Below are 13,734 nucleotides of genomic sequence, written 5' to 3'. Positions count from 1 at the left end.
CTCTGATGCAGCTTGGGAAGCTTGGAAGGTTGTAGCCAGGTGATAGGGTTTGGAATTCGACAAACCATCGTTAGACGGGCTTTCTCCTGGACATCTAACAACACTATTACACCACGTCCCACGAAGTGCCATGCCCAGAGAGAGAGGAGTGCCACAGGTTCAAAGAAGTCATGCACAGTGTCTTCATCAGCATCTTTAACAGTGTCTTCATCAGCATCTCCATCAGCACCTTCATCAGCACTTTCATCAGATATTCGACCATCAGCATGCTCTGAACCTAAGATTACCATTGCAAGAACATCACCAACTACGATGAAGAAGGCGCAAGATCTTCTGAAGACGGGAGCTATGCCGCAAATCCCATCAGCCAGGCGGGAATGGACCAGACGTGGGAATCCCCTTCACATGGGCAAGACTTCAATCCTTTGGCCACCTAAGGGATGAACGGCCATGACGCCAGACAAGAAGTTACTTAACTGGGAGTATGCCGCCATTAGATTCGAAGAGGAAATCCAGGGGCCCACCTACCATAGGCAGACAGGACCTGTATTTCCCTGCAGTCTAATCTAGATTTGCAATATTCAGACACATAGAGGTCAACATATACGTTCCCATATTTCTTGCATTTGTATCTGCAATATGACAGTCGTTCTGTGTTATGACATTTCATTGCCGACAGTTCAAGGCAATATTGACAATCTGTTTGTCCGTTTCTCTGTTAATATTTACCAAGTATTTTAATGAATCGTGTTAGTGTCCGAATTATTAAAGGACAAATAGGACAACATCAATACTTGGAATGAGGGCATATTTTCTCCTATAGGCCTATATTTGCCAATGGTCTTAACGTACGTTTGACGTCTGTCAAACTGTCCTCCCAGTCGCTTGGTCTGAATCTATCCTTGTCCTTAATATCATTGTATCAGATATTAGCACAAATTATGTTTGTTCAACATGTTCAATCTATTCGGACACTTTGTACGCTATAAGGACAATACCAATCAATAAGAGAAACTGATTGTTTTGTAAATTTCACTTGCAACGGAGATGACCACCAACCAAGATGGCGGCCACTGACGCTACGTTAGCGTAAAGATATTGTCCATTTAATTATAACAAATTGTCTCCATGTCCTGATTATTTCTACTGTGTCCTAATTGTATTCGGACAAATAGGACAAAACAAGGACATTTTGTAATCACTTACTTGTGTTGGAAATGACATTATCTATGCCATGCTTGTGATATGAAAGCCATCCAACTTGTGTTCTGATTCGCTAAGAAAGGCCACATGACCTGTTAATGATGCCTAATAAATACGATCACGGGTCAAGGTCTAGGACTCTTCTACTTATAATTCACTACCTCTAGGTACATATTTTGATACAATTTTAGGCCAAATTTAGAAGAAATCTCGTGACATTTTATTACTTATAATAACATTTTCTCAAAACAATAAAGCTAATATAACGTAATATTATTACTTCTTTGGAGACTGAGCCCTGTTAATAAAATATAATAGACTTATAGTTGTTGATCAAAACTGGGGGTATTTATTGGCATCATTTTTCATCACATTTGTTAATAATTTATGTCCACATTGTTGACATTTAAAACCAAAATTAAACATAAAGTTTGTAAACGCCATTACAAACTTGGACTACCAAACTTCATCTTTGCTTGTGTTATTTGTGCTTTCACTAGCACCCTAAGGGTGTAACAGTACGTCACGTGTTAAACTCGGTGTACGTTACCTGGTAAACTGTGTCCCTCTTTAAACCCTATGTACGTCACATGTTAAACTCGGTGTACGTTACCTGGTAAACTGTGTCCCTCTTTAAACCCTATGTACGTCACGTGTTAAACTCGGTGTACGTTACCTGGTAAACTGTGTCCCTCTTTAAACCCTATGTACGTCACATGTTAAACTCGGTGTACGTTACCTGGTAAACTGTGTCCCTCTTTAAACCCTATGTACGTCACGTGTTAAACTCGGTGTACGTTACCTGGTAAACTGTGTCCCTCTTTAAACCCTATGTACGTCACGTGTTAAACTCGGTGTACGTTACCTGGTAAACTATGTCCCTCTTTAAACCCTATGTACGTCATGTGTTAAACTTGGTGTACGTTACCTGGTAAACTGTGTCCGTCTTTAAACCCTATGTACGTCACGTGTTAAACCCGGTGTACGGCATGCGTTACACTCAATGTACGTTACCTGTTTAATCTGATGTACGCTATGAGAGAAACACGTTGTAGGTTATGGGTTTAATCGGTATACATGTATTCCATATGTTACACTCCGTGATCGGCATGTGCTCAACTCGGTGTGCGTCATGTGTAAATAAAATCTGGACTCGCCCAAACCCGATTCTGATCCTTAAGGATCATTGTTCATATGACATCAACCTTGGACATGCTGCTCCGCCATCTTGGTCTACACGTAATATAGGTTTGTTTGTTGTTTAACCCTGCAATCCAGTGATTGATATCACGAGCATCGAATTACGAAACTGGGATACGGTGATATGCACCAAACAAGACGCGGAGCCTGACTACCCGATCCCGTTAGTCGCCTGTAACGACAAGCATGAGTAAATTTATACTAAACATGCTTATATTTGACAAAGCAGACAAACAAAGTTTGACTCCGAGAACTTGAATTTAGTTTATTTAATTTCGATGTCCGTGTACCCAGAGCCGCCCTCGATTATCCCGTTTAAAATAACTCCATGTCTACGGTTGGTTGGTTTGTTGTTTACCGCCGCACTCAGCAATATTCCAGCTATATGACGGCGGTCTGTAAATAATCGAGTCTGGACCAGACAATCCAGCGATTAATATCATGAGCAACGATCCACGCAATTGGGATCGATGACATGCATCAACCAAGTCAGCGACCCTGACCACCCGATCCCGTTAGTCGCCTTTTACGACAAGCACAGTCACCTTTTACGGCAAGCATGGGTTGCTGAAGACCTATTCTAGCCCGGAATCTTCACGGGTCCCATGTCTATGGTGGCGAATGGGCCCAGAGTAGTTAAAATAGAATGATGATAAAATACACTGGATAATCAACCACGACCTGGGACTAAATCCTGCACGTATAGACGTGGCAGGAGACAGCGCAGGTGGTAATTTGGCTGCTGCTGTATCCCTCCGCCTCAAAGAAAAGATTCGTGTGCAGATTGTACTTGTTCCTGTGCTACAAGTCCTGAATTTCAACACGACCGGCTTCATTGAAAATGCTCCGTATATGAGAAAGTCTGTTAACAGCCCAGACATCGTTATATTTTGGCTGAATTATGCCGGAATTGATTTGAAATATCTCCCTTAGTTTCTTTCCAATAACCACACTTCAGTTGAACTGGAAAATTCAAAATATGCCGATAACGCCAATCCGGACAAACTAGTACCAAAATATTATATACGTACTCTAGCCTTGAGAGATACAGAACTGAGGAAAGATTTCGGTAACAGAAAATTATGGGAGAAGATCAAACACCGTCTCCTTGATCCATACCTGGCGCCGTTGATGACAGGCGACGACATGTTGAGACGAACTGCACATGCGTACGTGATGACAGCCGGATATGACATCATTAGGGACGACGGTAATATGTACGTTTAGCGACTGAAAGCCGTTGGTTCAAAGGCAATGATCAGGAACTTTCCGGAGGCTTTCCATCATTGCATGTGGTTTCCGGGTTAACGTGGGTACCAGGGTCGTGAGAGATGTCACTAACTTCCTCAAGAACCATTTGTAGCCACTCCCCAACTTGTTTAAATAAATGGCTTGACCGGCTCCCGTTCCAGTATTTTTTCATTCTTATGCACTGAGGACAGAGCTGACAATGATTTCAACGTCGTTTTTCTTTCAATGAAACGTTTCTTTCCAGATGATTGTACCTTTATCAGACCCGTGAAGATCCGGGGTAGAATAGGTCTTCAGAAACTTATGCTTGCCGTTAAAAGCGACTTTGCTTGTCCTAAGAGGCGACTAATGGGATCGGGTAGTCAGGCTCGCTGATTTGGTTGATGCATGTCATCGTATCCCAATTGCGTAGATCGATGCTCATGATGTCAAACACAGGAATGTCTGGTTCAGACTCGGTTATTTACAGACCGCCATCATACAGCTGGGACATTGCCGAGTGCAACAGTAAACAACATACAAACAAACAAATAACAAAACTTTTATCAGACAAGTGGAGTTACTAACATATACACCAGATCGTCACATTGGATGAATAACGATGTTAAACTCCATGTCCACTCAGTTAACTACCGCTTCTAAAATACCACGTCAAGACTGACTTTTTCAACTCTGATTTCACGTTTGCACCGAATTTCGCCTTTTTATACACCCCATGCCTTCCGTATGTGTCAGATTCACAGGAGAACCATGGTTTCCGTGACCCACGGAAGATCCCTTTGACCCCCAGGGTGTGTGGCTGGCCAAAAGAGGTCACGTGGTAAAATAGAACCACGTTTACTTGTACAGTGAGTGAGTGAGTTGGGTTTAACGCCGCATTTAACATTATTCCAGTTATATCACAGCGTGTCAACTAAATGAGATGACACAACACATATGCACATGGGAACCATGCAGCTTTAGAATACGTTCATTACAGCACGTGAAACATTCGTTTTGGAGAGTGCGTCTCTGTGTCATAAGGCCTGTGAAGATCCGGGGTAGAATAGGTCTTCAGCAACCCATACCTGCCGTAAAAGGCGACTATGCTTGTCGTAAGAGGTGACTGAAGGGATCGGGTGGTCAGGCTCGCTGACTTGGTTGATGCATGTCATCGTATCCCAATTGTGTGGATCGATGCTCATGATGTCAATCACTGGAGTGTCTGGTCCAGACTCGATTATTTGCAGACCGCCGTTATTTAGCTGGAATATTGCTGATTGCGGCGTTAAACAACAAACAAACAAACTAAACGCTGTGCCAAAGACGTGTGTAACCAGGGATTCCCGTCCCTTGTTATTGGCGGTGACGAATGTAAAGTGGTCTCACCGACAGACTTGTAGTCCGAGCTAGTCATATTTAGAAATAACAGTTTTGCAGTCAGATATAACCCCTAATTATACTACTCAAAGTTTGCAAAGTTTGTAACTTTAAAACATTATACGTCAAATTGTGTGCATTTGTTGAAAAAGCCGAAGACAACACATCTTCCCGAGGCAAGAGAGTTAACTGACTTTAAAAGTCCAGTTTCCACCCTTGCCGAACTAGGCTGGAATTCCTGGGCTCGACCGTAGCGCCACCAGTGGCAATTACGAGTAATGTCTTTTCTATGCCTCTCCTATTGACCAATCAGATTCAACCTCTCGTATCACTTGCATTTGCTTCAAACAAAACGGTGGCGCCCAGTCAAGACGATCTGATCGATAATCAAGATCTATATTGTGATAAAACGAGTCTTACATCACGAAGTGCATCAAATCACGTGAGCACCTTAATTTAAAACATGAAAAGATATAGAAAATATCTGTTGACAACGAGTTAGCGGTGCACATGCTTTGCAAATTCTGCAGTCGACCGAAATCTGCATGACACTTTACGAACCGGTTCGATTTCGGTGCGCGATTTTGATTGGACTATGCATAGACTCGTTAGCCCAGCCAAAATGTAACTCCATAATACCAGCCTAGTTCGGCAAGGGTGGAAACTGGACTTTTATAGTCAGTTAACTCACTTGCCTCGGGAAGATGAAGACAACATTGCGTGAAGACATATTTAATGAACAAAAGTCTGTTGTCATTTGCCACACAATGCCAACAAACAACATGTGACTAAAAGCAGTAATCAGTCAGATCACCCGTCAAAATGGGAGTACCTTACCAAAACTGTAACGTAAAAAATCACGAAACAAAGCGATTTTATTGTCCAAAAAACCCAACTCTCAGTAGCGCGTATGTGATCCACGTTGTGCGATCACATCCTGACACCGTCTATGCTCCCATGAAGTGTCTGGGTGGTTGCCAGGGGAAGATTGTCCACTCTTCAGTTAGAGCATTTCCGAGTTCCCGTAGAGATGCCGGAAGGACAGGGCGTTGTGAGAAGGCGATCTGCAGCTCGTTCCACGTGTGTTCGACAGAACTGAGGTCTGGTGACCTGGCTGGCCACTCCATAAGGACAATGGTTTCTGCTCCGAGTAGACATCAACGACCCTGGTACGATGAGGTCGTGCGTTATCGTCCATGAGGATGAAGTCCGGTCCGATTGCACCAGCATATATATGGTCTCACGGACACATCAAGAATGTCATCCCTGTAGCGCATACCTGTCGTCGTGCCCCGCTGTTGGGAGAGTGGAGATCGGTTCTTCCAGCTCTATTGATCCCACCGCAAATCATGATTGAGCCCCCTCCATGCATAGCGGTCAAGTTTGCTACGTTGGGATCCTGAAATCTACGCCACACTCGAACACGATTACCCGTGAAGTCTAGACTGTTTCTCGATGCATCAGTTAAAAAGTACTGGAGCAGGGCCCTGGTCTGTCATGATCTTCAGCCCAATCCAACCGTGCCTGCCTGTGATGTCAGGTCAGTGGGATGCGAAACCATACTCTCCGTGACCGGAGACAAGCGTCACGAAGACGATTACGCACTGTCTGAGTAGAAACTTTAACGCCAATGGCGTTTCGCAGGTCATATCTGAGTGTGGTGGCAGTAACAAAGTGTTAACGTCTTGCTGGAATCGGGAGAAACCCCATCGACCAACGTCTGATATCGATCCCTTGCCCTGCTGATAACACTTTGGTTGACACCAAACACTTTTGCAAAGAGACATTGTGTTGACCCTGTTTTTAGCATGCCTATGCATCTGCCTAATTCTTCGGTCGCCAAGCGACGTCCTTAACGCTGAGAGGGCATAAGTGCATCCAGTTGATACAGTCCTTTGTAGCACGTGTTGTCGTGCTCTCTGATGTGCAACAATTCTGTCACGATACATCCAAACAGGTTTTCAAGCACCTCGTGCACATCGTGCCCGTGACTGCATGCCTCTGTCCGTTCATCATGAAATGATTGTCGTAAGAAGAGACTAACGAGATCGGGTGGTCAGGCTCGCTGACTTGGTTGATGAATGTCATTGTATCCCAATTGTGTGGATCAATGCTCATATCATCAACCACTGAATTGTCTTGTCCAGACTCGGTTATTTACAGACCAACGTCATATAGCTGGAATGTTGCTGAGTGTGGAGTTGAACAATAAACAGACCAAGCACCACGTATTGAGGTCTTATAGGGGTTACCCAATCATTGTGTACCGGGATGTTTCAATCTTTACTTGTTTGATGATTTTTATATATCAACTCTTGATCCTTAGTAAACTTTAGACAATGCCCAAGGATCACACATAGCGTTAATTTGGACATGGAGCATATTTCTATAGATTTAGCCCAGTTGGCTGTCCTAGCTCGATTGATTTCATAATAAACCGACGTTGTGTGTCTGTTAACTCAAATTATATGATTTCAGTTTATCCCGCTGTAACGATCATTATTTAAATACATAGATAACGAGATACAGTGTCGCCGATTGACACACAACACTAATAAGTAATTACAGCACCTACCTTAGAAATAATTATCACAAAAAGACAGGAATGCTGGCAAAATAGATCTATCCGATTGAGGAAAAGATGTACGTAACCGAAAAAAACCCCGAATGCCGCGCATGGGAAGTTGCTTCTCCAGAAAAATGTTAACGGTCTGCAAGGCAAGTATTGCAAGAGTTGTTGCGTATGCGGACAGTCGGAAGAGCTCGGGAGTGTACGGTTGCTACATGCAGCGAGGAAGGTTCTAACCGAAAACAAGATGGTTTTGATGATCCTGATTTTATTCTTTGTGATTCTGTTTTCTATTTTGCCGAAATATTCACATATTATCGCAGGTTTGGTAAGTTGTCTCTGAAACGATTTATGAATGTTCTGTTCTTGAAAGATGTTGTCGGAGAAGAAACATTGCAGTCAGTTTGGTCAACAAGTCACACGATTCAACTGTTCGGTTTTCGGTCACACAGAAGAGAAAAAGAAGACTACAGCATCTAGTATATTATAATCATATATTGTTGATAAATAAATAATTCTTCTATCATAGATATATTTCGTATCAAACAAGATCACATTTCACTTGTATCTCATTGTGACTCAACCGAAGAGACCAAGGAATTGGAATACTCAACATGCTGAAGTCTGTGCAAAAGCGTTTTGAGTCAACCAGTTAAATGTTCTTCTTTTTCTTGCCAATGACATAGACAAAGTCGCAGAATGAATTAGTAGAGATCATTTGCATCTACACACTCAATTTATGTAAAGTAAAATATGTATTGTAATGATGATTCATTAACCACCACTATTTAATAATATTGAATATACTGTAGACATGGTAGTCAGACAGTGTTCATTTTGTTTGTTCATATTTCATTGTTAGGTAGAGAAATGGGAAGAAGTTTCACCATTTGAAAAAACAAGGACATTGAAATTAGCCCTGTGAAACAGAAACATGGTTACAGTCTTCCAAAATAAAGATGAATATTTTTTCTTTCTTGAAAAAAATATGTTATGTATCAACATGATCAATATCTTTTAGTTTACATCATAACATATCAGATGAATTAGATCTTTTTCCAAGCCTGGTTTAGTTATGTGTGGTTAACAGATGGAGCCAGTATTCAACACTTTGCTTTATCTAACTTCATCTACAAGATAATGTTTGAACTTCATTGTATGAACTGTTTGTTTTTTAGAATATGTTATAAATGTTTATAGGTGTCAATCAGAACCTTTTTTTGTTGTGTTGTAGATTGGGAAAAGTGTGTTTAGGTTGACCAATGAGGAACTAGATCTGAGGTCGCAAGTCAGAGATCTCAAGTCGGAGCAAGAGTCTGTGAATATGGCCGATGAGTTTGCACGTTACATGAAGATACAGCGCAAGATTGACAAGATCATGGGGCAGCTTAAGCAGCTAGGTACTGCAATATTACAGTAGTTGTGTGTAGATGCACAGAGCTCGAGATAAGCTTTTGGTTATTTGGGTATTTTACTCAGGGGTTTGATTTTGATTGGGTATGCACAATTTTTAGAAGGTATTCAATTTTTTTACCCGCCTGTTTCTTGACAATGGGTTATTATTATCTGTTTCGTAACAATGCCTGTAAATAATTTAACAGTAAATGTATAGTTACTGGAGAATACCCGTCTCCGGGAAGCCACCATTCACCGGCATTGTGAGAAAGGGGCAACATTTATTTGTTTACACCAATCATCGACTGTGACTTTCGCAATCTGCTGATACACAATCAGTTTATATAGCAGTAGCAGTTGTAATATTTGCAATTGTTTATCCAACAGTTGAATATATGCATTAGTTTTATTTCAATAGTATATTTACAGTGTTTATACTTTCGGATTTGAATTATCTTGGTATTTCAGTTTATTAAATGCATACTTTACGCAAATACGCAGCTTATCTCGAGCTCTAGATGCATACAGCATGTAGAGTATGGTTGTACCTTTCACGTATTTTGATTAAACACATATAACATGTATTATGAAATGATGCTACAGTGCTTAAATATCCAAAATCAACAACTCATAAATGATTGTGAGTTAAAACTTCTAAGTTATGGCTGTTATTGTTCAACTTAAACATGAGCTGTTCTAAATTTGAGAGGCAATATTTTTTATAATATTACAGCTATAATGAATCCATTATACCATATTAATTGATGGACAACTAGCCTTATTGAAAAGTTGTGACATTATCCCATCATCTGACTCATTCAGGAAGCTCAAGATCCCAGCGTTTGACAATGCTGAAAGTGGGCATCAAGATTGCAATCCATGTTGTTCATGTGAGTAAACAATTCATGGGCTAGTATACATTTTTGCCAAAGACTGATATTTGTTCAGAAAAAGATTTACCGTATTCGACGTAATAAGGGCTCAGGGTGCTCTCAAAATTAGAAATAGTGGGCTGACTCTTATTAGAATATTATATGGTGAAAAAAAAACAGAGTTGAAAGATCATCAATTTCGTGGTTTATGCTGACAGCCTGAAATGTTTATATACGACAGATATATTTTTCCAGAATTTAATTGCCCATAATTAAGGGTGCATATAACACACGAGTGCATATTATACTATGTATACGCGAATAAAAAAGTCTTGTGTATATCGATCAATCGGAAGGGGTGCTAATTGGGATTGTTCACTAGCCAATATGTTAGCAAATATCGCCATGGGCGCTTATTAGAGCGGGGCGCTTATTACGTCGAATATGGTATACAGGCTTTCCCCATATGTCTAAGAACCAATATTTCACAGGTCTTGCCAAACAATCAAGTACAATTCCTTTCTTATTGTATCATTAGCCTAATTTGATGTGTAATGTCACTGTTTTCACTTCATGATTTAGACTATGCTCATGGGGATCCTGAAATTGTCGGCCACTCTCTGAATGTTGTTCTAAATCATATGTATGTTTTAGAGAGAACTGTCCATGCCTTTTAGCATGTTCCGGCCCAGGCTATATTGTCAGTATAATATATATGTTTTTGATATGTATGTTTCAGGCTCTGATAATGTTGAGTCTGGTGCTGACGTACCGAAATGAGCCTTTACTCCAGCTGCCGTCCTCATATTTTTTCCCCTTCAGTCGAATTGTCGCCTTCCCCACCGGAGTTCCAGGTTTGAGGCTCACTCATTTGTTTAAACTAAAGATCTACATGTTCTTTTGTTATGGGGTGTTTACTGTTGTCTGTCCATCCTTCATAAATATCAACCAGAGAGGGTATGTAAGACCACGTCTTTCAAAGTATGTTTATTTTCTGCCCTTTTTTTAAAGGTAGCATATATGTTCGTTTACTCTGGCTAAATTTGTCATTAATCGCCAACAGCGGAGGGGATGATGTAAATCTAGCTGGGGTCCATGCAGGTAGCAAAAGTACTGTTAGTCCCCATGGACCCTAGCATGGTAAACTACCTTCAGCTGCTGGCGATCTATAGCCCTTTTTTATATTGTGCCGTAATTTATAGTGATATCTTTTTATAGTTGTTGACTAGTTTTACTTATTAATCTGTGATATTCTAGTGGTTTTATTGTCCTTCGATGACAGGTTTTAATTTAGCAAAAATATTTGTATTAAAAATGTATAATTTCTCATCACGATATGGCTGAAAGCATTAACTCACTCACTCACTCACTCACTCACTCACTCACTCACTCACTCACTCACTCACTCACTCACTCACTCACACTCACTCACTCACTCACTCACTCACTCACTCACTCACTCACTCACTCACTCACTCACTCACTCACTCACTCATATCAAACCTTTACATTGTCAACACCTCTGAAACCACAAGGATTATCATACATATGATGGGGAACCTTCACATGGTGCCCCACAAATACTCAGACTTCCAGTCTGACTTTCAACATGGCAGCCACATGGGAATTGCTTGGTATTACTGCATATACCAGGTGAAGGCATGAAGGGCCTTACTGACTATCAGTAATATTTTGTTCCCTCATATTGAAAAAATTCCACAAGCTGGGTGAGCTACTAGTCTGTCTTACAGACCCTGATACAAATATATATCAAATACAAGTCTATAATGTTTGGCAAGTCTAGATTACTGCAGTATCTGAAAATGAAGAGAGTCACTGGGCTCCCTTTTATTATATTTTTATTAAGATAACTGAACAACTGTTTTTTTCTGTACGATATGTTCATTTCCAAGACTAGATGTTAGTCGACGTGAGCTACTTGTCATGTTGCTTTGATTGATAAGGAGGAGTAAAATTATTAGGGCTGTTACGATTCACTTGTGTATTCGGTGAATCGGAACAGTATCCATTCATGAATTGAATTTGTTATACTGGTACATGGCCACCAGAATCGAATATTTATGAATATGCAATCATGTGTATTTACATACCCTGTACCTAAATATATCCTTAAAACATATCATATGATATGCATAGATTTCTTTCAAAGACAGCACTCTGATAATATTTAATTTGACAGTATTGTGGTCACTGGTCATTGTCGCTTTTGAGCAGATTCTAGTACCTGGTTAAGTGCAGCATATAAATGTTCAATTTATTAATAATTAACAAACCATGTCAAATAATTTATGTTGTTAATGATTCACTGAATGTAACAAATAATACATCAACTGCTGACTTGTTATTGTATTCGTGAATTGATATTCGTATTCGTTACTCTTTAATTGTGATACAAATCGTATTCGCCTCATAGTGTATTTGTTGCAGCCCTAATAATTATGATTGGTTTTATTATATTTGGATAACAAAAAACTCACTACCAAGTGTTTTACCATAACAAGATTGCTTTGCAGCATTGCTATTGATTAACCTCATATCATAATGTAGTGTAGACTCGTGAAGATCCAGATTAGGATAGGCCTTCAGCAACCCATGCTTGCCTTAAAAGGCGACTTTGCTTGTTGTAAGAGGTGACAAACAGGATCGGGTGGTCAGGTTCGCTGACTTGTTTGATACACTGAGTGAAGCTTTCATGTTTCGTGTTTCCAGGTGGAGTTGGCATAGCCTGCTGGGCGTTGGTCTGCAGCACAGTGGTGTTCCGAGCTCGGAGACTGATTGGGGTGTGAGGAGCCTGGACACCAACCACAGAACCAATATTCCTACCCACAAGACACAGTGATTCACCATGTGACCAACTGCAGGGTCAAACACCTTCACATGGTCACTGATGTTCATCAGAGTGCCCTGTGGTGGTGATGAGGGAACAGATTGACTGCATTTAGCTGCGGGCTGTGCAATAGTGGGTGTCACTGTCAGAATGACATTTCACTGAATGATAGTACTTTTGACTAATAGCTGTTCAGAGTTTGTTTGTTTGTTAGTTTTGTATCTGCTTTAGTAGCTGTGTGGGTCCAAGTTTACAGTAGAGAGGGACCAAACTGATACAAGACAAGTGGTTTTCTGTGTTGCCCTTAAGTGTTTCAAGAGAATGTAGATCAGCTTTTCTCTTTTGTTTGAAAACAGATGTCATGTTCTGTTATTTTACACAGCCTCAACTTGATGGTGGTTGTGTTGTATGAAATTCATTAGGTCTGTGTGCCATGAGTAAAGCAAGAAGGTCAAGGACATTAAAGATACCTCTGTGTGTGAACATCTGATAAACCCTTATTAGGAGGCGGCATCAGATGAACTGAGTAAATCAAAATGAAGGATGTTAGGGTTCTAAGCTGTCAGCTTTGTGGAAGATTCTGCTAAATTTCTTTACGACCTTCAGAAATTCTGATCTTCAGAAAACCTACACAGAGTTTGATGGTACTCCCTCTTGGGTGTAGATGTTATGGCGATCATTAACAACAGGGTGTATAAAATATCCACAACAACATAACAGGCGCATTTGTGTTTATTTTGGAGATACAGAAATCAGATATCCTGGTTGGAATGCTTCACTCACTCCTACCATGAATTTGGAATGTTGAGTGGCTGGTTAGAAGGTTCACCTGACACAATCTCCCATGGTGGGTGTGTCCGGCCTACAGGCAGAGGTGATACAGGAGGGTTGTGATGGGATATATATTGTGGTACAACAGTTGCTGCATCAGAATTAAATTGTTTGTGGTAACACTATTCATCTGGGTTGTAAGATGCAATACAAAATATATGACCTCAGTTGCAAATCACCTACTTTGAATCATGATCTCAATGACA

General features: G+C 40.7%; 1 protein-coding gene and 1 pseudogene across 1 annotated transcript; both read left to right on the top strand.

Annotated features, from left to right (window-relative positions):
- The first annotated feature begins 450 nt into the window (after positions 1 to 450).
- Positions 451 to 3,766, top strand: LOC139475256 (neutral cholesterol ester hydrolase 1-like; annotated as a pseudogene).
- A 4,046-nt stretch (positions 3,767 to 7,812) lies between these two features.
- On the top strand, positions 7,813 to 13,567 carry LOC139476085 (guided entry of tail-anchored proteins factor 1-like). Its single transcript, XM_071259334.1, has 5 exons — positions 7,813 to 7,910; positions 8,817 to 8,982; positions 9,800 to 9,867; positions 10,589 to 10,703; positions 12,580 to 13,567. Exons 1-5 carry the CDS (start codon positions 7,830 to 7,832, stop codon positions 12,654 to 12,656), a joined length of 507 nt encoding a protein of 168 aa, XP_071115435.1. The 5' UTR covers positions 7,813 to 7,829; the 3' UTR covers positions 12,657 to 13,567.
- The last annotated feature ends 167 nt before the right edge of the window (positions 13,568 to 13,734 follow it).

This window comes from Haliotis cracherodii, unplaced genomic scaffold (assembly GCF_022045235.1).
Source record: "Haliotis cracherodii isolate W230 unplaced genomic scaffold, xgHalCrac1.p SCAF_3, whole genome shotgun sequence".
In the NCBI taxonomy this organism is placed as follows: Eukaryota; Metazoa; Mollusca; class Gastropoda; order Lepetellida; family Haliotidae; genus Haliotis; species Haliotis cracherodii.
Note: the sequence above shows the minus strand (reverse complement) of the source record. Positions and strands in the feature narration are given on the sequence as shown.